The sequence below is a fragment of the Procambarus clarkii genome, chromosome 57 (assembly GCF_040958095.1).
Source record: "Procambarus clarkii isolate CNS0578487 chromosome 57, FALCON_Pclarkii_2.0, whole genome shotgun sequence".
NCBI classification, from domain to species: Eukaryota; Metazoa; Arthropoda; class Malacostraca; order Decapoda; family Cambaridae; genus Procambarus; species Procambarus clarkii.
In genome coordinates this window covers 9,772,194-9,798,255 of record NC_091206.1, presented here as the reverse complement: position 1 = coordinate 9,798,255, position 26,062 = coordinate 9,772,194, and the positions used below count along the sequence as shown (strand labels likewise).

The 26,062-nt window shown below is 50.2% G+C and overlaps 1 protein-coding gene across 7 annotated transcripts in view; it reads left to right on the top strand.

Annotated features, from left to right (window-relative positions):
* Positions 1-26,062, top strand: part of LOC123745078 (tyrosine-protein kinase Dnt) — a 316,401-nt gene that overhangs the window by 244,041 nt on the left and 46,298 nt on the right. For 5 of the 7 annotated variants that reach the window (XM_069306248.1, XM_045725384.2, XM_069306254.1 and 2 more), the window contains 3 exons: positions 17,273-17,403; positions 18,214-18,376; positions 20,187-20,343. In XM_069306248.1, the coding sequence (XP_069162349.1) occupies positions 17,273-17,403; positions 18,214-18,376; positions 20,187-20,343 (451 nt within the window). The remainder of the gene's footprint in view (positions 1-17,272; positions 17,404-18,213; positions 18,377-20,186; positions 20,344-26,062) is intronic. The other 2 variants (XM_069306249.1, XM_069306250.1) reach the window with 2 other exon arrangements.

The window sequence follows — 26,062 nt, the reverse complement described above, 5'->3', positions numbered from 1 at the left end:
CTGAATGGGTGAAATTTAATCACGAAACAAATACTTTAGAGGGATATGAACAGCCCGCCTGACAACACTAACTCAACAGGTTCATATCCTCGTCACGGTGCTTCCCAAACTCCACACATCGAAGAATAAAGATTGTAAACAAAGGAAAGTCAAATGTGTTTGAAAATGTACTTTACGAAATAGTTCCGCCGAGCAGTTGTTGGCGGTGTGGATGAATGGCAGCGGGTCTTTGTTCCACATGCGGCTGCTGTGTGGCTGAGGCAGTTAGGCAGATTGACGATAATGTTGACAATCCTGCAGAATATGGGGGAGACTATTGAATGACACTTGGAGGTGTTTGTCCTGGTAGTACAGGAGAGGAGAGAACTAATGCAGACCTCGTTAGGACGCTAAATGACCTGGATGAAGCCTTGTAAAATGAGAGGATAGCACCAGTGGAGCCCTCGTTTGGGCTGTCACAAGCTGCACACAATGTGACGACGCAAATGGAGGGAAGACCAAGTTTCTGTAACAATTCTATTTGTTACGAATTTTAATTAATTTACCTTGGACTTGGAAATTTGGTATAAGTGAGACTGTCTCGCCCAGCCGCGGAAATGGGCGAGACTTGCAGTTTCTCGTCAATCATTTCTGGCACTAAACAAGATGAACCAACTGTTTGTATTATTTTTTTTATAAATGTTCTGTGGTGAACAGAATTTTGAGATTTATTCCAGGAGAACAATGACTCGGTGTTAAATTTGTTTCATGAACAGCATAATCTTGTAGATAATGACGAGACTTTTTGTGTAGAACTGATGAAAAAGTCAGTCCGTTAATTCAGCTCGTCACTAGTGGAGTCATAGCGAAGCCGGGGCGTGTGGTAGCGAGGCCGGGGCGTGTGGTAGCGAGGCCGGGGCGTGTGGTAGCGAGGCCGGGGCGTGTGGTAGCGAGGCCGGGGCGTGTGGTAGCGAGGCCGGGGCGTGTGGTAGCGAGGCCGGGGCGTGTGGTAGCGAGGCCGGGGCGTGCGGTAGCGAGGCCGGGGCGTGCGGTAGCGAGGCCGGGGCGTGTGGTAGCGAGGCCGAGCCTTGTGGTAGCGAGGCCGGGGCGTGTGGTAGCGAGGCCGGGCCTTGTGGTAGCGAGGCCGGGGCGTGTGGTAGCGAGGCCGGGGCGTGTGGTAGCGAGGCCGAGCCTTGTGGTAGCGAGGCCGGGGCGTGTGGTAGCGAGGCCGGGGCGTGTGGTAGCGAGGCCGAGCCTTGTGGTAGCGAGGCCGGGGCGTGTGGTAGCGAGGCCGAGCCTTGTGGTAGCGAGGCCGGGGCGTGTAGTAGCGAGGCCGAGCCTTGTGGTAGCGAGGCCGGGGCGTGTGGTAGCGAGGCCGGGGCGTGTGGTAGCGAGGCCGGGGCGTGTGGTAGCGAGGCCGGGGCGTGTGGTAGCGAGGCCGGGGCGTGTGGTAGCGAGGCCGAGCCTTGTGGTAGCGAGGCCGAGCCTTGTGGTAGCGAGGCCGGGGCGTGTGGTAGCGAGGCCGGGGCGTGTGGTAGCGAGGCCGGGGCGTGTGGTAGCGAGGCCGGGGCGTGTGGTAGCGAGGCCGGGGCGTGTGGTAGCGAGGCCGGGGCGTGTGGTAGCGAGGCCGGGGCGTGTGGTAGCGAGGCCGGGGCGTGTGGTAGCGAGGCCGGGGCGTGTGGTAGCGAGGCCGGGGCGTGTGGTAGCGAGGCCGGGGCGTGTGGTAGCGAGGCCGGGGCGTGTGGTAGCGAGGCCGGGGCGTGTGGTAGCGAGGCCGGGGCGTGTGGTAGCGAGGCCGGGGCGTGTGGTAGCGAGGCCGGGGCGTGTGGTAGCGAGGCCGGGGCGTGTGGTAGCGAGGCCGGGGCGTGTGGTAGCGAGGCCGGGGCGTGTGGTAGCGAGGCCGGGGCGTGTGGTAGCGAGGCCGGGGCGTGTGGTAGCGAGGCCGGGGCGTGTGGTAGCGAGGCCGGGGCGTGTGGTAGCGAGGCCGGGGCGTGTGGTAGCGAGGCCGGGGCGTGTGGTAGCGAGGCCGGGGCGTGTGGTAGCGAGGCCGGGGCGTGTGGTAGCGAGGCCGGGGCGTGTGGTAGCGAGGCCGGGGCGTGTGGTAGCGAGGCCGGGGCGTGTGGTAGCGAGGCCGGGGCGTGTGGTAGCGAGGCCGGGGCGTGTGGTAGCGAGGCCGGGGCGTGTGGTAGCGAGGCCGGGGCGTGTGGTAGCGAGGCCGGGGCGTGTGGTAGCGAGGCCGGGGCGTGTGGTAGCGAGGCCGGGGCGTGTGGTAGCGAGGCCGGGGCGTGTGGTAGCGAGGCCGGGGCGTGTGGTAGCGAGGCCGGGGCGTGTGGTAGCGAGGCCGGGGCGTGTGGTAGCGAGGCCGGGGCGTGTGGTAGCGAGGCCGGGGCGTGTGGTAGCGAGGCCGGGGCGTGTGGTAGCGAGGCCGGGGCGTGTGGTAGCGAGGCCGGGGCGTGTGGTAGCGAGGCCGGGGCGTGTGGTAGCGAGGCCGGGGCGTGTGGTAGCGAGGCCGGGGCGTGTGGTAGCGAGGCCGGGGCGTGTGGTAGCGAGGCCGGGGCGTGTGGTAGCGAGGCCGGGGCGTGTGGTAGCGAGGCCGGGGCGTGTGGTAGCGAGGCCGGGGCGTGTGGTAGCGAGGCCGGGGCGTGTGGTAGCGAGGCCGGGGCGTGTGGTAGCGAGGCCGGGGCGTGTGGTAGCGAGGCCGGGGCGTGTGGTAGCGAGGCCGGGGCGTGTGGTAGCGAGGCCGGGGCGTGTGGTAGCGAGGCCGGGGCGTGTGGTAGCGAGGCCGGGGCGTGTGGTAGCGAGGCCGGGGCGTGTGGTAGCGAGGCCGGGGCGTGTGGTAGCGAGGCCGGGGCGTGTGGTAGCGAGGCCGGGGCGTGTGGTAGCGAGGCCGGGGCGTGTGGTAGCGAGGCCGGGGCGTGTGGTAGCGAGGCCGGGGCGTGTGGTAGCGAGGCCGGGGCGTGTGGTAGCGAGGCCGGGGCGTGTGGTAGCGAGGCCGGGGCGTGTGGTAGCGAGGCCGGGGCGTGTGGTAGCGAGGCCGGGGCGTGTGGTAGCGAGGCCGGGGCGTGCGGTAGCGAGGCCGGGGCGTGCGGTAGCGAGGCCGGGGCGGGCGGTAGCGAGGCCGGGGCGCGCGGTAGCGAGGCCGGGGCGCGCGGTAGCGAGGCCGGGGCGCGCGGTAGCGAGGCCGGGGCGCGCGGTAGCGAGGCCGGGGCGCGCGGTAGCGAGGCCGGGGCGCGCGGTAGCGAGGCCGGGGCGCGCGGTAGCGAGGCCGGGGCGCGCGGTAGCGAGGCCGGGGCGCGCGGTAGCGAGGCCGGGGCGCGCGGTAGCGAGGCCGGGGCGCGCGGTAGCGAGGCCGGGGCGCGCGGTAGCGAGGCCGGGGCGCGCGGTAGCGAGGCCGGGGCGCGCGGTAGCGAGGCCGGGGCGCGCGGTAGCGAGGCCGGGGCGCGCGGTAGCGAGGCCGGGGCGCGCGGTAGCGAGGCCGGGGCGCGCGGTAGCGAGGCCGGGGCGCGCGGTAGCGAGGCCGGGGCGCGCGGTAGCGAGGCCGGGGCGCGCGGTAGCGAGGCCGGGGCGCGCGGTAGCGAGGCCGGGGCGCGCGGTAGCGAGGCCGGGGCGCGCGGTAGCGAGGCCGGGGCGCGCGGTAGCGAGGCCGGGGCGCGCGGTAGCGAGGCCGGGGCGCGCGGTAGCGAGGCCGGGGCGCGCGGTAGCGAGGCCGGGGCGCGCGGTAGCGAGGCCGGGGCGCGCGGTAGCGAGGCCGGGGCGCGCGGTAGCGAGGCCGGGGCGCGCGGTAGCGAGGCCGGGGCGCGCGGTAGCGAGACCGGGGCGCGCGACTGCCTACCCTAATGGGATGCCGAGGAAGTTGTCGCTCTCGTCAGAGCCTAACATCGCTGGCGTATTTGTCATCTGCATTATTAAAGACGGCAGGAAGTGTGAAGGAACGCTGTCGCCCTGTCGGCTCTCCCTCTCGCAACGTGTTTGAACAAAAAATTAGCCCCAGATTCAGGTGCGACAGTATAACAGGCTGAGCTTTTAGACATATTGAAGTAAACACTGTAGTCGGCTGTGAGGAGCAGGCCTGCAGCAAGTGGACTAACACACGCACGCGCGAGCGTATGTAGGTTAACAATAGGGCCTCGTCCTCCCACCATCCCCGACTCCACTTGACGCCAGCTGAGTGACAGACACAAACACCATTACAATTACGCTCTCGACTCCAACTTTATGCTTGTTTTTCTTTTTTCAACTTGACTTATTATACATAGTAATGAGATGCCTTGGGTAATGGAACAACAGTCATAATTGACTTCATACAAGTGCAAGTGCAAAGCTGGTAGGTACATAAGCCATCAGAAATATTTGTTGAGCATTTCTTTGGGGTAGTTGTGATAGTTGCAGGAGTCAGCTGTTTGTACTAGTGTTGTAGACAAAGGCTCGTGTTGTGTTTGTGAAATGTGATGTGTTGTGCATTTCTGACCAGGTCTCCAGTTAGTCGTCTGGTCAACCAGGCTGTTAAATTCTGATTTTCGATGTCGATTTATGAATCATAGACCGGTTGATCAGGTGACTTCTGGCAGTGTTTATCAAGTTCTCTGTTGAATACCGTGAGAAGTCGGATAGTTATGCCCTTAATGTAGAGAGGACGTTGGAAAGTTTTGGGTCCTTAAACTCTAATAAAATTTCATCTCTCATTGTACCTATTGCACCTTGAGTTTTCAACGGGGCCGTTTTGAACTTTGTCATGCCTGCTGGTCTCGGTAGACATTGTTTCCTTGTGCAGATTTAGAACCAGGCCGTCTAATATTTTACAAGTGTACATTTCCATGCATCCTTTGTGCCTTCGCTTTAGAGCACACAGTTTGAGAGATTTTGATCTGTAGCAATAATTTACATGTTATATTTAATAGAATCGGGCGGTAAACAACCTTTGCGCTTCATCCAGGTCAGCAATTTCTCTCGCTTTGAATGAGGTGTTAGTGTGCAACAATATTCCACCCTTAAGAGCACCAGTGTGTCTAAAAGTATCATCTTAGGTCTGACATCTCCTGTTTGAAAGGTTCTTCCTATCCAACATTAATTTTTTCTTCCAGTTGTGACAACTACTTTATTCTGTTCTTAAATTGGTTTTCAGACATGATTATTTCCAAGTCTTTTACAATGCATTTTCTTTCTATAGTGTGATGTGATTGCATTTTGACTGCGTTTTGTATGTGGTTTCTGTTTTCATTTTTCCCACCGTGCAGTAGCTGGAACTTGTCTTCATGGAGTAAATGCTGTCGTCTGTGGACCGTTGAAAGAGAAAGCAATTTAAAAGACATGAGAGTTATCATGTGGGAAGACTTTAAGAATAAAGAACACAATAAAGCAGTTTCATGACGGCGAAAATAACAGGTTAGATAAGAAGCTGCTGCTGCTTGCTAGATGACTGTTGACTGCTGTTGCTGTTCGCTAGACGACTGTTGATTGCTGTTGCTGTTCGCTAGACGACTGTTGATTGATGTGTTGCCTCTCTGGACGACTGTTGAGCGATGTTGCTTGTTGTCAGAGCTCATTCATGAGAGGCTGATAAGTGACCAAATCCACGAGGATCATGGAAGAGGGCTCGAACCTATGTGCTGGATATTCCCAGACGCGCTCTAGTCAACTGTACTACATGGTCAAAAAATTGCAACCTGGAGTGCTACTGCCCCCACGGGGATCCCGAGGCTTCCACTGAAGCCTAACTGGGGTTTCATACACACACCTATGCTGTGTGTGTGTGTTGCCGCAGGGGTGTCAGAGGTAGAACTGTTTGGTTGATAGTGCCCGAGTGCATGGGGGGAGGAATTGTGTGACACTCCTGCCTGAAGGGGCCTGACAGCTGAGTGGGACAACGCTCAGGAATCGTAGTAATAAAGTTCCGGGTTCGATCCCCGGTGAAGGGGAAAACAAATGGGCAGAGTTTCTTTCACCTTGATGCTACTGTTAACCTAGTAGTAAATAGGAACCTGGGAGTTAGACAGCTGCTACGGGCTGCTTCCTCGGACTGTGTAACGAAAAGGAGGCCTGATCGAGGACCGGGCCGCTGGGACGGCAAGACCTGAAATCATCTCAAGATAACCTCAAGAATCTCAAGATAACCCCGGTTAGGCTTCAGTGGAAGCCTCGAAATCCTCGTGGTGGCAGTAGCACTCCAGGTTGCAGTTCTTTGACCATGTCGTGGTTCGGTTGACTAAGGCGAGCCTGGGAACACCCTGTACATAGGTTCGAACCTTCATCAAGGTCCTTGTGGATATATTCATTTTATATATCACGTTACTGTGATTTCTGTGTGTGCTGATAAGTTGTGTCGAGTTTAACATTTGCAGTCTGCTAAATGAGTGGTTTGCATATATAGTATTAGCAATGGCTCGGTATACCTTTTATGCGTGTTCATTGTGGATACATCATTGCATCCACCTCCTTACATTTGATTAAATTGAATTAATTTACTTTGTATTCGTTTAGTTTAGCAGTGCCGGTCGAGTTGAGTGAGGCAGACGGCAGGCTTGGTGGGGAGGGTGCTGCTGTCTGTGGACGGCAGGCTTGGTGGGGAGGGTGCTGCTGTCTGTGGACGGCAGGCTTGGTGGGGAGGGTGCTGCTGTCTGTGGACGGCAGGCTTGGTGGGGAGGGTGCTGCTGTCTGTGGACGGCAGGCTTGGTGGGGAGGGTGCTGCTGTCTGTGGACGGCAGGCTTGGTGGGGAGGGTGCTGCTGTCTGTGGACGGCAGGCTTGGTGGGGAGGGTGCTGCTGTCTGTGGACGGCAGGCTTGGTGGGGAGGGTGCTGCTGTCTGTGGACGGCAGGCTTGGTGGGGAGGGTGCTGCTGTCTGTGGACGGCAGGCTTGGTGGGGAGGGTGCTGCTGTCTGGGGACGGCAGGCTTGGTGGGGAGGGTGCTGCTGTCTGGGGACGGCAGGCTTGGTGGGGAGGGTGCTGCTGTCTGGGGACGGCAGGCTTGGTGGGGAGGGTGCTGCTGTCTGTGGACGGCAGGCTTGGTGGGGAGGGTGCTGCTGTCTGTGGACGGCAGGCTTGGTGGGGAGGGTGCTGCTGTCTGGGGACGGCAGGCTTGGTGGGGAGGGTGCTGCTGTCTGGGGACGGCAGGCTTGGTGGGGAGGGTGCTGCTGTCTGGGGACGGCAGGCTTGGTGGGGAGGGTGCTGCTGTCTGGGGACGGCAGGCTTGGTGGGGAGGGTGCTGCTGTCTGGGGACGGCAGGCTTGGTGGGGAGGGTGCTGCTGTCTGGGGACGGCAGGCTTGGTGGGGAGGGTGCTGCTGTCTGTGGACGGCAGGCTTGGTGGGGAGGGTGCTGCTGTCTGGGGACGGCAGGCTTGGTGGGGAGGCTGCTGCTGTCTGGGGACGGCAGGCTTGGTGGGGAGGCTGCTGGTGTCTGGGGACGGCAGGCTTGGTGGGGAAGCTGCTGGTGTCTGGGAACTTGATGCTAGAGATCTCACGCCCCCTCGCCCCTGACGGAGGTCCCGTTAACCAATTTTTTATAAAAATTTTACACAAAATCTTAAGGTGTGCGTTGTTCCCTCGGCGAGGATCTTCATTGCGCCTGACGGCCACAATGCTCTCTTAACTGGGTACGGAGTTGCCTTAAATAGTTTCTTCAAGTCTTCGGCTTAGTGGACTGTCACTTTGTGGGGTTATATCCCTCCACCTTCCCTTGCCCCCACCCCTCGATCCTATCCACTCAGCCACACCCACTCCACCACGACTCCACCCCACCCCACCACGACTCCACCCCACCCCACCCCACCACGACTCCACCCCACCCACAGTCTAGCTATCCCCCTCCTCCTACCTCTTCTAGGATTACCTGGAAAGTTACGACCTGCACGCTAGCTGACAACTTAATCCGTTTACCATTGTGTATTTGACACAGTTGCGTTTCTTATAGCGAGAAAGAGAGAGATTTCACATTTTTCAACGTCCAAACTCGAAGGGTTTACTATTTGGGAGGAATCCAAGAATGTTCTGATATTTTTAGTTCTTTAAAACTTAGCACTTTCTGCCGTCTCTGCCGAGCAGCGTTTTAGAAAAAGACATTGGAAGCGACTTTACCAAACATTCTCATCTCGCGGCGCCAATACTTTATTACTCCCGCAAGGATGAGTTTGTTGTGAATAATTTCCTGTGTGTGTGTGACCGGGGCTGCCAGTACTGCGACTCCTGGAACATTAGCGCTCTCTCTCACTCTCACTCCCCCACCCATGAAAGCTCACCCCCACAAGCTCACTCAAGCGTTCTCTGAGTTTTGTCATCAGCAGGGTGGCCGATGATGATAATCAGCTCCTCCCTGATGACGATGCCTCAGGTTGGACGCCTCGCAGATTGGGAAAACACCAACAATCCTGATTACTTACAGAGGAACTGCACCCAAATTGCGCCGGAACAGTTGCAAGGCCCCAGGGACCCGCGGACGCGTGGCGTCTGATTACAGCACAGCGGTGATTGTCTTAAGTGTGGGGCGAGGAATTTGCAAGAAAATATTTTATAGCAAAATAAGTCTTCTGATATTTGTTCGTGGGTAGTTGTTCGGGTGTTGTATATTATGATAAGACAAAAGTGAAGGCAATTATATTCGAATTGTTATACAAATGTTGTAGCAAATGTTTATTTTTAATAATGATACATAAATAAATGCTAAACTGATACACATTATCTAGTCTCGAAGAAAAATGTGTGTGTTTTCGATTTACCGTTCAGGTTAACTGAGAAAGAAAGAGACATCTGGAGGTTCAATTTCTCTGACCCGAAGAATTGGCTTCTAAAATAATACTACACACACACACACACACACACACACACACACACACACACACACACACACACACACACACACACACACACACACACACACACACACACACACACACACACACGCACGCGCGCGCACACACGCACACACACCACAACAAACACTTGTATATTACTATTATTATTGTTTGATCCTCCCATTGTCATAATGCCTGTTATGTATTCTCTGAAATCTTCACAGCCTGGGATGTCCATCTCTTCGAAAGTCCTGTCCAATACTCGCAAGCATATATAGGTGTGTGCAATCAGGGGAACATATACACACAGACACACATACGAGAGTACGTTTAGGTGACTACACTTAATAAGTGTTAACAAGGGCTTTCACCTCTGAAGGGCATTTGGTATTTTTCTAAAGCTCATTTTTTATAATGTAAGTAAATTATGCTGTCAGGTTAATGAAGCTAAGCGGCATTGTTTCCGGGTCGCAGAGTGGCTTGACAGGCGTTGTGTTCTTTATTCCAGGGCTGGCAGTTGCGTAACAGGTCAGGTGTTCTTGGGTCCGGGTCACAGTGTGACCTGACAGGTCTAGTGTTACTAGTTCCGGGTCAGTGTGGCCTGACAGGTCTGGTGTTCCTAGTTCCGGGTCACAGTGTCACCTGACAGGTCTGGTGTTCCTAGTTCCGGGTCACAGTGTCACCTGACAGGTCTGGTGTTCCTAGTTCCGGGTCAGTGTGGCCTGACAGGTCTGGTGTTCTTGTTCCGGGTCACAGTGTGGCTTCACAGTCTGGTGTTACTAGTTCCGGGTCAGTGTGGCCTGACAGGTCTGGTGTTCTACTTTATTGAACATGACGGCGCGACCTCTCTACACATGTATGACACAGAGGCGTCACTTGTGAAAACCGAGCTCACGGTTCAGAGATGGTCAGATGTTGCATCCAGGTTATATTAGTATTCCATGTGTTCCGGATAACTTGGCAGGTGTTGTTTCCGATGCGTAGGTTCCCCGTTGTGTTGCTTCTGTGTGGTGACAGTGTGGGTCATCCCACAGTGTAGCTTACCATTGTATAATAATGTGTCTATACCGGTTAATGATTTTCTGGACTTAAAAGTTAAGTCTGTTGTATCTTGTCCTTCCCATATATTCAGAAATATATGGCACATGCAGTTGGTACTATTATATATGTATAGGTATATCAAACATCCAATAGCAATATACGTATTGTATACTAGAGTAATGTCAAAAGGAGATTATAGATAAAATAATATTTGATACTTGGCTAATCAGCCAGGATATCACTATACAGTGTGAACGCATCATACACCAGCCACAGTATGATCATACTGGTGTATGTGTGGTCATACCAACAGCCTCTTACTCAATTCTATTTCACCTCCTTACCAACCTTTATCCAACACACCTCTCCACCTCCACACTTCCCCCTTTACCCTCACACCTCCCACCCACCTCACCACAACCCCCACACCTCACCACAACCCCCACCTCCATACCTCTACACCCCGCACGCTCTCCCACACTCCCGACAACACTCATCTCTTCTACCTCTCTTGCCCTTAACAGCTTAACATAAAGTTTGGAGGCAAGTTTTGAAGTCGTACTCTATCAGGGGGCTAAGTTAGGGGGTTTAGCCACGGCAGCTGGGGTATTCCACACTAAAGTTGTGCAAAGTTTGGGCTCTGGGAAGGCAGCCACGCCCCCTACACCCCTCCATCGCCTGTACAGGGAGAAAGCTATGGTTATGAACACGGCCCTGTATGGGGAGGGAGTGCATGGCTGTGTATAATGCAGTATATGGGGAGGAAAGTGTATAAGGCGGTACATGGGGGGAGGTAAGTGTATGGCTGTATAAGACAGTATAACACTGGTAAGGAAGGGTATTTTGCTGGAAATGGTGAGGATGGCGGTGGTGATGGTGATAGTGGTGTGATTATGGTGACGGTGGTGATGGCGAGGCCTGAGAGAATGATGGCCCTGATAGCGAGGATGGTGAAGGTGATAGTGGCAATAACTGTGGATTCGGAATGAGAGAAGGCAAAACGCTGTGAGAAACAGGAATGAGAGAGACCCCAAGAAAGAGGAAGCTTAAGTCGGGCACAACAGTGACCCGAGATGCGAGGAGAGAGAAGAGGAGAGTAAGAACAAAGGAGAAGAGGAAGTAGAGATGGAGAGAGGCGAAGAGAATAACAAAGGAAAGAGGTGGAGAGGGAAGAAGACAAAAATGTATGACTAATGATATTGTTAAGAGAAGTGCGTAAGAACAAAGGCAGAATTGGAATATCAAATAATAATAATAATAATAATTGAGAGAGAGATACGGGGGGAAGAGTAAGATAATAGGCTGGAAAAGAGAGGTAGACCGAGAGTGAGAGGTAGACCAAGGAGGGTAAGATGAGAAAAAAACACTAACGAAAAAGACACAGGAAAGAGAGCGTAGAGATAGCAACACTAAGTTAGATAATTTAAGTATGTACTGTGAAAGGGAAGAGTCAACAACAACAAAGCCAGGACTAAGGTTCATGTTGGGTAGGTTGTGTATCACATTATAAAAATAATCAGGAAGGATTATTATAGATGAAAATCAATATATGGGATGATTAGAGTCCCTAACACGACATAAGAGAGCATTGTTTGTGTCTGCAGGCTTAACACACACAAAAAGAAATGTTAACTGCAGAAACACGCAGTGCTCTGTTCTGTCATGATAAGGACTCATTCGCGTGTACTAAATCCAGGATTCGGGGGGGGGGGCGACATTCAAGTGGGTGATTTACAAAGAAAATCATGTTTAAATCCCTTGATAATCTGGAGAGATTATTCTAGTTATTTACGAAACGAAGAAGTTGTAATCTCACGCTTGATGAAGAGTGGCAACTACACTGCTGATTCGCTAAGAAGAGGCATTTTGGCAGCAGACAAACCGGGAAGACGAGAGCATCAGGGATTAGTTACAATAGTGAGGAGGCAGCAGCTCGCCAAAACACGACATCGCCTCAAAACTCCTCACGTCGAGGATAGCAAGTTATTATGAAAAGAAGGCACCAAACCGGGTGCCTTCTATGTAGTAACTTATGTAACTCGACTATATAGTAACGTCGCTGAGGGGACGCTTTCTTCACTAACAGGCGGGCAGACAGGCAGTACGTCAGCCACCTGGCTGTTTAGCTGCCTGCCAGGCAGTTAAACAGCCAGCTAGCAAGTAAGCTAGCTCAGTAGAGAGCCAGCAAGGAGACTAGCCCGCCAGAATGCCAGCTAGACCGCAAGCTAGACCGCAAGCTAGCCAGACAGCTAACCAGCTAAATACCTAGCACGTTAGCCAGACATACAGCTAGTCAGGGACACAGGAAGATAGTCAGGAAAGAAGTCAACAAGTTACAACTTTTCTCGCATGTTATCCTGACGGAAGAACATGAGAACTAAATCCTGACGAAGGTCCTGTTTTCTTCCTCTTATTATCCGTCGATCTTTTATTTAAATTTCTCTCTACCTCCTCTTCGTTTCCTACTCGTCCTTCTCGTCGTCGTCTTCCACGTCCGACTCCACGTCTGACTCTCGACCTCCTCCATGTCCTACATTTGTCCTCCTCCAGGGTTGTATCATATTATCCAGCCTCTCACATTACTGGCCTGCTTAACGCCGTACTCCTGCATATATATACATACATTACTCCGCCAGCCTCGTCCTAACCATTGTTTTCCCGACACCAACAGTAATTCCCACAACACACTGGGCCGAGACCTCCTTAATCTGGATATTTGACTCTGGACTCTGTTATAGCTGGCTTGATGTGTGTGTGCTCCCTGGGGCTTGCCTCGATTAATCGCCAGCTGAGGTTTTCTTCCAGTAATGCTCTTTTCAGTACAGTCACTTAGGAGTTCAGTTGACCACACATGTATAGGCGCCAGCAGTCAATGCTGACGCACATATGTGGGATCCTTGAGCTTCACGCGAGCTTGAAACTTGACATAGTCATTCTGCTATGTTTCCTACGACTTAGTGCTATAAGATGAGCTGTTGTTGATGGTGATCAGTTGACGTAAAGATTTTAGGCGTATTTGTTGATGTTGATTGTAGCTCGCTAGACGAAATATTGTAACACTGTCTACAGGATAAGTCTGTAGACATTTCACACACTCACAAGAAGAGTATTTCTACAGTTTAAAGCACGATTTCCTCGCCCAATAACAGGAGGATATACACTCCGAGGAGTGAACCACTTTTGTCTTGGATTATGTTTGGGACTAAATTATATTTACTGGTTGGTCGGTAAGCTGTTGTGGCGGTCATGTTCTGATAACCTTCCCGTGGTTAACAGTGCTCACGCCCAGCACCACACTAAAAACCCAGTCATTTATGGTGTCTGAGACACGCTCGAAGCCAGGCTTGTGCTCCACTCGGGCGACACGCCCACAGCGGCAACATAAATCACTGCACGATTGTGGCATATAAAGGATCCTGTGTGGGTTGCCAGCAACAGAGGTTTACGTTTTTGACTTACAATCGGGCATCCCACATTCGATCCCCAGGCAGGACAAAAAAAGGGTTGAACACATTTCCTTTCTTCTGATGCCTCTGTTCACTTATCAGTAAATAGTTACCCTTCTCCTGCCACCATCAGACCACACCCCCCTCCTGCCATCATCAGACCACCCCCTCCTCCTGCCACCATCAGACCACCCACCCTCCTCCTGCTCCATCAGACCACCCCATTACCCACCTCAGTACTTTGGCTAAAATGAAAACATGATAAGAAACATGAGCGAAAAAATATTGTAATATTGAACAGCTATTAGCTTTAAAGGTGCAGTGACCTACGGGCTGGTACTTGACCCTGCAGACTCAGCTGGAGTATATTTAGGTGAATATGCCAGCCCGTCCTCGTAAACACTGGCCAGTCGGGAAAATTGGGGGAAAATGTTTGAGGATGGGCTGGTCCATGGACACGGCGCGCGTCTGCGGTGACCCAGGACGCTGGTTCGAGTCCCCCGTCCTGTTCCGAAGACTTCATCATAGATATAGTATATGACGTTATTGTGATTTTCTTGTGAATTGGTCAGTGCAGCCTTCTAGATGTAAGTACTTATAATATCGATGTGGTCGAAAGTACAAATATGTCATGATGGACCAACAGAAAGTAGATTTTTTTTAGTATTGAATGTGGACGAACCGGAAAAGTGTTCATATTTAAGTTGCTAATAAAACCAAATTTAATCAAACCATCCTAGACCTAATACACGCTATCTGAGGCCTAGTATAGTATGTTATACTAGGCCTAGGAATATTTAAGTTTGGTTTTAGCTGTATTTTCTCTGGACTATAAAAAAGTACAAGTGGCTTACGGAGGCTCCATTACTATTTATTGGTACAATCGACCAAATAATTACAAAACATACTATCAAAACAGAAGGGTGGGTTGGTATTGGTCAATCTCTTGTTGATCCAGCCGACCCTCTGTTTATATTCACCAGCCCGTCCTGAGGCCAGGCTCATTAATGCAGCGGCCGGCGCCCGAGACGCATCCTTCAATATTATTATACTGTGAATTAAAAATAGGTTTGTTCTCGTATGTAAGTTACCAGTATTGTTATCCATTAAAGTTCTGTGCATAGTCAGACGTAAGTTAGGTTTGGTCATTAGGTTCTGTTGGTGTTTATTTGTATTTGACGTACGTGTGTAAAGCACTTACAGCAACCCGTCCTCAGACCTAATCCATTCCATCCAGCGGTCAACCCCAAAGACCCATTCATCAATTTGATCATGCTGTTCATTCAAAACAAATTTTCTCAAATATAAATTGGAATTATATATATTAGCATATTGTGCATATTTAGGCATAGGTTAGGTGTTTAGGTTCTGTTGGCGATTATTTATATTTGTAATACGTGGGTGAAGCATTTACAACGTTGTGGTTCGAACAAAATTCGTCAGTGAAGCACTTGTTCCGGAAGTGTTCGAATGTCAACAGTTGAGTCGTGTGTAAACCGTTTTTCATTCATAAACAGGGGGTTTGGCTGGTGCATGGAATCACTTTTTGATCTTTGTTTGGAGGACGAGCTACATAAACACGTCTTGACACGACACGTGTGTACTGTGTTAATGCTTGGGAACACCGGGCAACGTGACGAGATTTGGACCATAAGGTACTGTTGTCAGGCATTCCTCTTCGACTGTACATATTGATTGATTCAACGTTTGGTCCACTTTGGGTCACAGGGAAGTTGATAGATTTTTTTCGCTTTACGGTTAGATCTTCGGGAAGGAAAACAGCGTCCAAGGTCTGCTTGACCCTGAGGTCAACCAGACGCCGGGCAGGTCTTGGTCGGCTCTAGTGGGCCCTCAGGTCGTGGTGGGCATGTGGATTTTGCTCGCCGGAGGTCACTGGAATACGTTGTGTTTTTTGTCTACCTTGTATAATAGTGTACCGGAGACAGGCGATGTGTACCCACAAGCCTTGGTGGCCTTCCCCACACGGACGTGCCGGGGCACATCCACCACTGTTGCATTCATGGCCTCTACAGGTGCAGTAAGTCACCATCTCTTCCTTGGATAACCTTTCTTTGGCCTCGCAATTCATAAATCACTAAATATATAATGCTAATTTATATTTGAAGAAAATTTGCCTGTTATTAAACCATGTAAAATATATATCCAGCCAGTTTCCAGCTGTGTAAATAAAAAACCGACCCATTAACACCGGTAATATAGTATTTCTGCCCTACCCTCTGTGTTGAAAATGCCAATTACAATATACATATACAAGGAAAAGTGTCAAAAATATTAATACATACACAGAATAACATAAAATAGAAATATAATAGTAAATCGTGATGTATAATAAGTAAAGGATAACAATTCTTGTTGTAAACCTATACTTACCTTTGGAGAGAATAATTACCATTTTATATTGCTTTTGCGTAATGTATACACCCCACAGCCCCGACAGGTAATGGGGATTTCTAAGTTAATTACAACCGAAGTCGTCGCTGGCCAGGGTTGTTGTCCCAGGCACAGCGTAGCACTCTCGTGTTAATGATCCTGGTTGGAACAACCTTTTGTTGAGAGGTGTGGCGGTGCGTGTTTGTAATTCATTTTTGTTTGGTGTGGTGGGTGATTAATTTTGTTTGTTTTGGGGATGAGGTGGGTTGAGGTTGGGAGTGTGAAGGTGGACGCTAGGAATTCGCTGTCGTTATGATAGAGCTTGGGAAGGGGGGGGGGAGCGAATTACTATTAGTGCTACATGATGGCTAAGGAATGTCTTCTCGTGGGATTTGCTAGGGGGGATGCTTTAAATATATGTTGCAGTAAACATACCGGAATACGTGGCGTTGAATGTGGCAGCGTACATACATGGTGCATGTCTGCTGGTGGCGTTATATACATGTCTCTCTGCTTCTCTCCTCACTCTGAGGTACTCTTTTCTGGCTATCTGGTATCTCTCCCTGCTCTCTGGTGTTCTGTTATTCCTGTAGTTTCTCCATGTTCTTGTACTCAATTGCTTCGCTACCTTAGTCCTGATTGAGCCATGGATTCTTCTGTTGCTTTTCATTTTTCTCCTTTTGGACCGGGATAAACCTGTCTGCAGCTTCCTGTCACTTCTGGGTGACATAGTCCATCATATCATGTACAGTCTTTTCTCTGATTTATGCTTCCCACGGTATTCCCAATAGGAAGTTTCTCATCTCGTCATTTTTCCTCTTCGGTAATTTAGTCTTTTTCCTTTCCAATCCCATCCTTAGATAGGTTATCCCTACCTTCACCAGGTATTCAAATGTCAATACACTGTGGTCACTCATTCCTATGGGGGGGGGGACTTCAAATTTGACTTCCCTTATTTTTTACTCATTCAAGGTGAATGTCAGGTCGAGTCTAGCTGGTTTGTCATTGTCTCTCATTCTTGTGGGTCCCTTGATATGTTGGCTCAGAAAGTTCCTTGTTGAGCTTCCTTGTTTAGCTCTCCATGTATCTTCACCTCCATGTGGGCCCCCATTCTCCCAGTCTTTTTTTCCATGGTTGAAATCGCCCATGAGTAAAAGTCTGGATACATTCCTGCAGGCCACTGAAGCTGCTCTCTCTCTTATATTATTATTAGTTATGTTATCTAATAATTAGTCTATTTCAAAGGTTTACAACCCTGTATTTGTCACCATTTAAACGGTATCTCTTAATATTTCCTTGGTACTGAAGCCTTTCTAACTTGTACTGGCTTTGAAATTTGAATTTATTCTCCGCCCTAGTTTAGTATCGTCGGCAATTCTGCTAATGTTGCAACAGAGGTCCTAGGATAGAGCCTTGAGGCACTCCACTTAAGTAGTTTCCCACTATGACTCTACGCTGTTTTCTTTGAAATAATCATACCATAAATAAAATTTCAGTTTAACCGCAATAAAATGCATCTGTACCTTTATAATATTTTTGTGGGTCACAGCATCAAAGACTTTGCTAAAGTCAAGACATGTGTAATGTCGCCATAGTATTTCCCACTCACCAGTCTCTCCCTTCTTTTGCCACAGCGTGTCGCTGCCGTGCTCGGGTCGGGTCAACGCGGAGGTGGTGGTGAACCTCCACCTCAACATCACCACCCTCAACCGTGACCGCAACCACACCAACATCACCATTAAGAGGAAGAAGATCTGCCTCAAAGGTATGTTATGCCTTTGGCTTGGAAGTACCTTATTCTGGGTTAAAGTCGCACTCAAGAGCCATGGGATGCCCTTGGTTCAAAGGCAAGTTGTTCCATGGTCGTATTTCTGACTTAACAGGTAGCTCTGGCTTACATGATCCTCTGGCTTACATGATCCTCTGGCTCACAGGATCCTCTGGTTCACAGGATCCTCTCTTACAGGATCATCTGCCTTACAGGATCCTCTAGCTTACACGATCCTGTGGCTTACAGGATCCTCTGGCTCACAGGAACCTGTCAACAGTCAAGTTTTACAAAAGTAAGGGATCACAAGGTCTCAAGGTCTTTTAAAATTTCAAATTTACAATATTCTACATTCGTAAATGTAGAAGGATTATCTAAAATCAAAGTTTTGAACTCTAAATTATTTCAAAGTGACATTATTTATATATTTTTAAATTCTTGCGATTTTTAACGAACGTTAGTTACAGTTGGAAATATTCGTGACAAAATAAAATATTTAAGAACAATATACTCTAGAACTGCCCCCACCCAAAAAAAAAATACTGATTTTTTGTCATGCTGTCGATTGACATGATGCTTTAAATATCGCTTATTAACGAGTTAGCACTAATATACCCCTAAATGTAGAGTTTTTCCCGCCCAAGGGACTACTCCATTGTTTTTTAGGTGTCGAGCTCATTCCTCTAGCAGGTGCTTTGTTATTACTAGATCTATAGTGCCCGTCTGCCGCTGTCGACGCAACTATAGCCATTCCCCCAAACCAGACATCTCTCTCTCTCTCTCTCTCTCTCTTTGTCTCTCTCTCAGAAGAGTTCGCTCCGAGGAACGAGTCGATCTACCTGCGGCCGGAGTGGATGTCGACGTCGCTGGGGACGCTGTACGTAGCCATGGGCGCCGCCTGCACCTTCACCGTCCTCGTCATCACTGTGGCCTCCGTACTCTACCTCAGAGTCAAGCGCACCAGGAACCAGTGAGTCTTGCGTTGCTCTTCCCTGTTTAATGATTGCTCGTTTGTTGATTGTGGTATGATTCTGGCGGTTGTGGTATTATTCTGGCGGTTGTGGTATTATTCTGGCGGTTGTGGTATTATTCTGGCGGTTGTGGTATTATTCTGGCGGTTGTGGTATTATTCTGGCGGTTGTGGTATTATTCTGGCGGTTGTGGTATTATTCTGGCGGTTGTGGTATTATTCTGGCGGTTGTGGTGTGATTCTGGTGGCTGTGGTGTGATTCTGGCGGTTGTGGTGTGATTCTGGCGGTTGTGGTGTGATTCTGGTGGCTGTGGTATGATTCTGGTGGCTGTGGTATGATTCTGGTGGTTGTGGTGTGATTCTGGTGGCTGTGGTGTGATTCTGGTGGCTGTGGTATGATTCTGGTGGCTGTGGTGTGATTCTGGTGGCTGTGGTGTGATTCTGGTGGCTGTGGTGTGATTCTGGTCGTTGTGGTGTGATTCTGGTCGTTGTGGTGTGATTCTGGTGGCTGTGGTGTGATTCTGGCGGCTGTGGTGTGATTCTGGTGGCTGTGGTGTGATTCTGGTGGCTGTGGTATGATTCTGGTGGCTGTGGTATGATTCTGGTGGCTGTGGTGTGATTCTGGTGGCTGTGGTGTGATTATGGTGGCTGTGGTGTGATTCTGGTGGTTGTGGTATTATTCTGGCGGTTGTGGTATTATTCTGGTGGCTGTGGTGTGATTCTGGTGGCTGTGGTGTGATTCTGGTGGCTGTGGTGTGATTCTGGTGGCTGTGGTGTGATTCTGGTGGCTGTGGTGTGATTCTGGTGGCTGTGGTGTGATTCTGGTGGCTGTGGTGTGATTCTGGTGGCTGTGGTGTGATTCTGGTGGCTGTGGTGTGATTCTGGTGGCTGTGGTGTGATTCTGGTGGTTGTGGTGTGATTCTGGCGGTTGTGGTATTATTCTGGCGGTTGTGGTGTGATTCTGGTGGCTGTGGTGTGATTCTGGTGGCTGTGGTGTGATTCTGGTGGCTGTGGTGTGATTCTGGTGGCTGTGGTGTGATTCTGGTGGCTGTGGTGTGATTCTGGTCGTTGTGGTGTGATTCTGGTCGTTGTGGTGTGATTCTGGTCGTTGTGGTGTGATTCTGGTGGCTGTGGTGTGATTCTGGTGGCTGTGGTGTGATTCTGGTGGCTGTGGTGTGATTCTGGTGGCTGTGGTGTGATTCTGGTGGCTGTGGTGTGATTCTGGTGGCTGTGGTGTGATTCTGGTGGCTGTGGTGTGATTCTGGTGGCTGTGGTGTGATTCTGGTGGCTGTGGTGTGATTCTGGTGGCTGTGGTGTGATTCTGGTGGCTGTGGTGTGATTTTGGTGGCTGTGGTGTGATTCTGGTCGTTGTGGTGTGATTCTGGTGGCTGTGGTGTGATTCTGGTGGCTGTGGTGTGACGAGTGCTATGGGTGACGAGTGGTGGTGAACGGAACATTATGGCTGTGTCTTAGGTGGTGTAATTCAGCGTGATAAATGTATTTAAAACATTTTTGAGTTCATTTCACCGTCATACAGGATAGATTTTAGGACTAAACATGGCTATAGGTGTGAGGCTGTTTATCGAGCTGTCGCATAGACTGAAGATATTATTTTGATGGAGGTTCCTTCCTATATCATATACATGTGTTTGTAAAATAGGTCGTTTATTATAGGCTACAATAAGGCAATTTAAAGAGTTTAAATATTTAATAATAGAGCCTATGAATTCCTGAGTGTAGAAGACGGGACTAGAGTAACATACAAAGTTTGTGCTTTCGTTCCTGCACCGCACCTCGTTATCTCTGGCAGGGCGTCGCTCACCTGCAGGTACTACAGCGGTCCTGGCTATGTCGGCGACACCAGCGCCGCCACCACGGGAGGCAGCGGCCGCGGCGGCACCTCCCTCAGGAGCAACTCCTACGCCACCATCGCCTCCTTCAAGAAGGTTCCCATCCTCACCTACGAGGTAAGACCTGTCTGCCACACTGCTCGCTCTCGCCTCTGTTACTGTAGATCATGGCTCATATGGTTAATCACAAGTTCTCTGCAGCGTGTAGAACTCTACAGTTTTGTTGTGTTAGGATCTGTGATTTACACATTTCTAATTGCGATATAAGACGCAGTTCTAAAACGATCACTGTGTTGGAACAATGCAAGGTGCTACAGTCATGTTAAATGTTATATCTATAACTTGTCATTAAAACTTGGTGTGAATATTAGCTGACCTTTGCTCCTAACCTCTAACACGCTCACACACCGACAGAAAAAGAAGAAAGCCAAGGTAATGATCTAGTGTACTCACCACTCTTCCCTATACTACCGCTTCTCTCGTTTTTCTAGTGCACATATGCTATCTTCCTGAAGCATAACTTGTATATCCTCTAGCACCACTGTCACCCACTGTGCTCCCTATACAGGCCCAGCAGTGCTATACTGGTGTAGTAATACTGTAGTAGTCTCTCCTCGCACCTACAGGCCCAGTTACAGTCACCTCTTCCTTCAGCATAGGAACAGGATTACTCAGGTACACAGTCATTCTCTGCAGGAGGATGGGGTTCAGGACGAGGAAAGTTCAGCAGTTTTGTATCTAATTTATGTATCTTGTGTGTGTGTTGAAGCGTTCAACGGGGGATTGTTTGACACTATCTTGTCCCGAGGGTCACTTCCGCCACCTGTATATACCGCGCCAGGCACGGCCCCCCCTTCCTTCCCCACCACGCCAGGCACGGCCCCCCCTTCCTTCCCCACCACGCCAGGCACGCCCCCCCCCCTTTCCCCTCCCACCACGCCAGGCACGCCCCCCCCCCCCAACCACGCCAGGCACGCCCCCCCCCCCAACCACGCCCCCCCCAACCACGCCCCCCCAACCACGCCAGGCACGCCCCCCCCCCAACCACGCCCCCCCCAACCACGCCAGGCACGCCCCCCCCCCAACCACGCCCCCCCCAACCACGCCAGGCACGCCCCCCACCACGCCAGGCACGCTCCTCCCCACCACGCCAGGCACGCTCCTCCCCACTACGCCAGGCACGGCCCCCCCTTCCCCACCACGCCAGGCACGCCCCCCCCCCCCCACCACGCCAGGCACGCCCCCCCCCCCCCGTCCCCACCACGCCAGGCACGCTCCTCCCCACCACGCCAGGCACGCTCCTCCCCACTACGCCAGGCACGGCCCCCCCTTCCTTCCCCACCACGCCAGGCAAGGCCTCCCCACCACATTTGTTTTGATTTTTCTATTTGTGTACCATAAATCTCTGATTTAGAACCGGCCGTTTCTCTCTATTCGGGTTGTTTTTGTGAAAGTTTTCATGCAATTTTGTTATATATTGACGGTTAAGAATGTCGGATAGATGCCTACCAGTCCGAGAAATACCAGGGTAGACATTCACCAGGGTAGATGCATACCAGGGTAGATGCATACAAGGGTAGATGCGTACCAGGGGTAGACACGTACCAGGGTGTACACGTACCATATTAGATGGGCACATTCACCCGTCCGTCGTGAGAAGTTAAACGTGAATTCACCACCCACTGAGCAGGACAAACTCTCCAGAAGTTCGTCTCCACCAGCTCGCACATTTTCCAGATACTTTCCAAGTTGAAGGACAAAAATTATCCAGACATTCGCACTACTACTAAAAAGATTTGCCACTTGGAGTTAGCCAGAACTTAGCCTCGAGTTGTAATGGACAGACATAGACCGACACAGACATAGACCGACACAGACATAGACCGACACAGACATAGACCGACACAGACATAGACCGACACAGACATAGACCGACACAGACATAGACCGACACAGACATAGACCGACACAGACATAGACCGACACAGACATAGACCGACACAGACATAGACCGACACAGACATAGACCGACACAGACATAGACCGACACAGACATAGACCGACACAGACATAGACCGACACAGACATAGACCGACACAGACATAGACCGACACAGACATAGACCGACACAGACATAGACCGACACAGACATAGACCGACACAGACATAGACCGACACAGACATAGACCGACACAGACATAGACCGACACAGACATAGACACAGACAGACGGGGTATATAATAATAATAATAATAATAGAGAGCCAGCCGTTGAGGGCAGATGTGGGGCTGTTCTTATACTCTTGTCATTTCTGCATGTTTAGCCAGAGTTTTTAAGAATGGTATTCGAGTTAAACATTGCAGTGTAGAGTTCGTTGGGTCATCTGAAAACACCAATTTAAATGTTATTCAAAGAGGTCTCAGGTTGTTAGCTAATCAGAACTGTTTTTGTTATTATTATTCTATTAGTTTATTATCAAGAACGATTAATTAGTTGAGAAATGTGTTTTTCAGAGGATAATAATTAACCAATGTCGTTCATAAGGACGGCAGGCAGCCCGTCCTCATAAACAGAGACCAAATGCTCGTTGGTCCATCCCCAGCAAGCACAGAACGCTTGTGAACGTTTTTAAATGGTGCCACAAAAGTAATCCTGTAACTTTTGACATAAATACGTATTTCTGACGTCCTTAAAACCATTAGATATAACTAAAAACATATGATCAGCATAACACTTCACACACAATCACAATTCTTTATGTTGGAACATCCTGAACAGTGCTTCGCGCTCTTCCTGGCTTCCAACAACACCAAATTATAAAAACATTTGTATAAATTTATATTCAAGAAAATATCGTTTTTTAGACAATACGTAAAAATGAACTGGCGCTTATTTGGGGTCGGCTGCAGTTGGATGAGCACAGACTGAGGATGGGTTGGATTACATTCAAACATTTCTCGAAAAAGGGTTTTATTCACCTTGTGTTCGAAACGGAATATATGTACAACCAACAGCCACAGTCCGATGGTCCATATCTAAGAGAGAGAGAGCGCGAGCATCATTTCGAGGTTCGAGGTCAGATGGTTGCGGTTAACCTTTCATAACTTTCGATGGTGAACTGTTATTGTGTGCAGTGTGTTATAGGGTGGTTGGAGTCGACACCCATGCCATCTTTAAGCAGGACTAGTTCTTACTGCGATAACCAACGAGTCCTATAAAGTCTGAAATGTGGGTTTGATTGTCAATAGTGTTTTAAAATCCGATTTCTCGGCTGTTATCGACGTTGAATCAATAGTCTCGATATACAAGGGAAGACAGACAGGAGGCACTGAGCTACAGGCCAGTGTTCATAACTTGCATGCCATGCAAGGTGATGGAGAAGCTTGTGAGAAAAACTAGTAGAACGTGGAGAGTAGAACATGTGCAATAAGACTTCTTCCCGAGTTGAGGGCTTAAGCTACGCGGAAAGACTGAGAGAACTGGACCTTACTAAACTGGAGGAAATGAGAGGTAGGAGGTGATAGGATAACATAAGATTCTAAGGGATATTGATAAGGTAGACAAAGCAGCATTGTTCAAAGCTAGGAACACCGGAACGAGGGGGTCATAGATGGAAACTCGAAACGCAAATGAGTCACAGGGACGTCAGAAAGAACTTTTTCAGTGTCAGAACTGCCAATAAGTGGAACAAGTTATACGCAGAAGTCGTCTAACCTAATAATATTCAAAGTTTTATATATAAATTTGATAAAAGCGCGATAAATAAGTAATTGAGTTAATCTAAGAACATTCGGAAAGGAAGGCTAGGAGCTTATCACGACCCTACAAGCACATCTTGAACACACACACACACACACACACACACACACACACACACACACACACACACACACACACACACACACACACACACACACAAACAAAGCCCCCCCAAAGCCCCCCCATCTCCCCTATCCCCCACAGCCTCTCCTCCCCCCATGCTTCCCCAACCCTCCCTCTCTTACCCACCCCCTGTACCCTCCCCCTATCTTATCCACCCCCTGTACCCTCCCCCTCTTATCCACCCCCTGTACCCTCCCCCTCTTTTCCACCCCCTGTACCCTCCCCCTCTTTTCCACCCCCTGTACCCTCCCCCTCTCCCCCACCACCCCAAGCCCTCCCTCCTCCACCAATCCCCCCGTGCCAGGTCCCCCCAGCTCCCACTCACCCCATATCCCAAAGGTCCCCCCCAGAAAAGAAGCAGAAGAGAGTCAGTTTCAGGGTGATGTACTCGAACATAGATGGGATCACAAGCAAGACAAGTGAACTAAGGGAAAGAGCACAAGACGTTAACCCAGATGTAATCGGACTCACTGAAACAAAACTCAATGGAATCATAACGAATGCCGTGTTTCCCCAGGAGTATACAGTAATAAGGAAAGAGAGGGAAGGTAGGGGAGGAGGCGGAGTGGCCCTACTCATGAGAAGGGAATGGAGTTTTAAGGAGATGGCCATCCCGGGCTGTGAGGAGTTCAGAGACTACATAGCAGGCACCATAACAATGGGAGGACCAAGAATAGTAGTAGCAGTAATATACAACCCTCCACCAAATGACAGGAGACCCAGTCAAGAGTATGAAAACAACAACAAGGCAGTTAACACTATAATTGAGAGGGCAGCCTCTGCTGCCTGTAGAAATAGATCCCACCTGCTCATCATGGGCGACTTCAATCACGGAAAGATTGACTGGGAGAACAAGGAACCGCATGGAGGCGAGGATACGTGGAGAGCCAAACTATTGGAGGTGGTGACAAGCAACTTTTTAACCCAGCATGTCGGAGAACCCACAAGGATGAGAGGCAATGACGAACCAGCGAGACTCGACCTAGTCTTCACTCTGAACGACTCCGACATAAGAGAAATCGGTTTTGAGGACCCAGTAGGAATGAGCGACCACAGTGTACTGGTGTTTGAGTACTTGATTGAAGAAGGGTTATTGAACTCGAGGAGGGATACCGAAACCAAAAGGTTAGCATACCGAAAGGGAAACTATGAGGGGATAAGAAAATTCCTAACAGATATAGCATGGGAAACAGAGCTCAGGGGAAAGACGGCCCAAGATATGATGGATTACATCACGCAGAAGTGCAAGGACGCAGCAAACAAGTTTGTCCCAGTCCAAAAGGAAAACAGAGAAATGAAGATGAGAAACCCATGGTTTAATCAAAGATGTAGGCTAGCTAAGCAGCAAAGTAAAAGGGCATGGAGAAACTATAGGAATAACAGGACACTGGAGAGCAGAGAAAGATGCCAGGAATGAATATGTCAGGATGAGAAGAGAGGCAGAAAGACAATACGAAAATGACATCGCAAGCAAGGCAAAGACTCAGCCTAAATTGTTGCATAGCCACATTAGGAGAAAAACAACAGTAAAGGAACAGGTTATGAGATTAAGGATAGGGGCGGAAGGATTCACTACAAATGACAAGGAAGTGTGTGAGGAATTGAATAAGAAATTCCAGGAGGTCTTCACCTTAGAGCAAGGAGAAATTCCAGAGGTAAGTGAGGGAATAGCTAACCAGGAACCACTGGAAGAGTTTGAGATTACCAGTGGGGAAGTAAGGAAGTGTTTACTAGAGTTGGACGTGACGAAGGCTATAGGCCCAGATGGAATCTCCCCTTGGGTTCTAAAGGAAGGAGCAAGAGAACTGAGCCTACCACTCTCCATAGTGTATAACAAATCACTGGCAACAGGGGAACTGCCAGATATTTGGAAAGCAGCTAACGTAGTCCCGATATACAAGAAAGGGGATAGACAGGAGGCACTGAACTACAGGCCAGTGTCCCTAACCTGCAT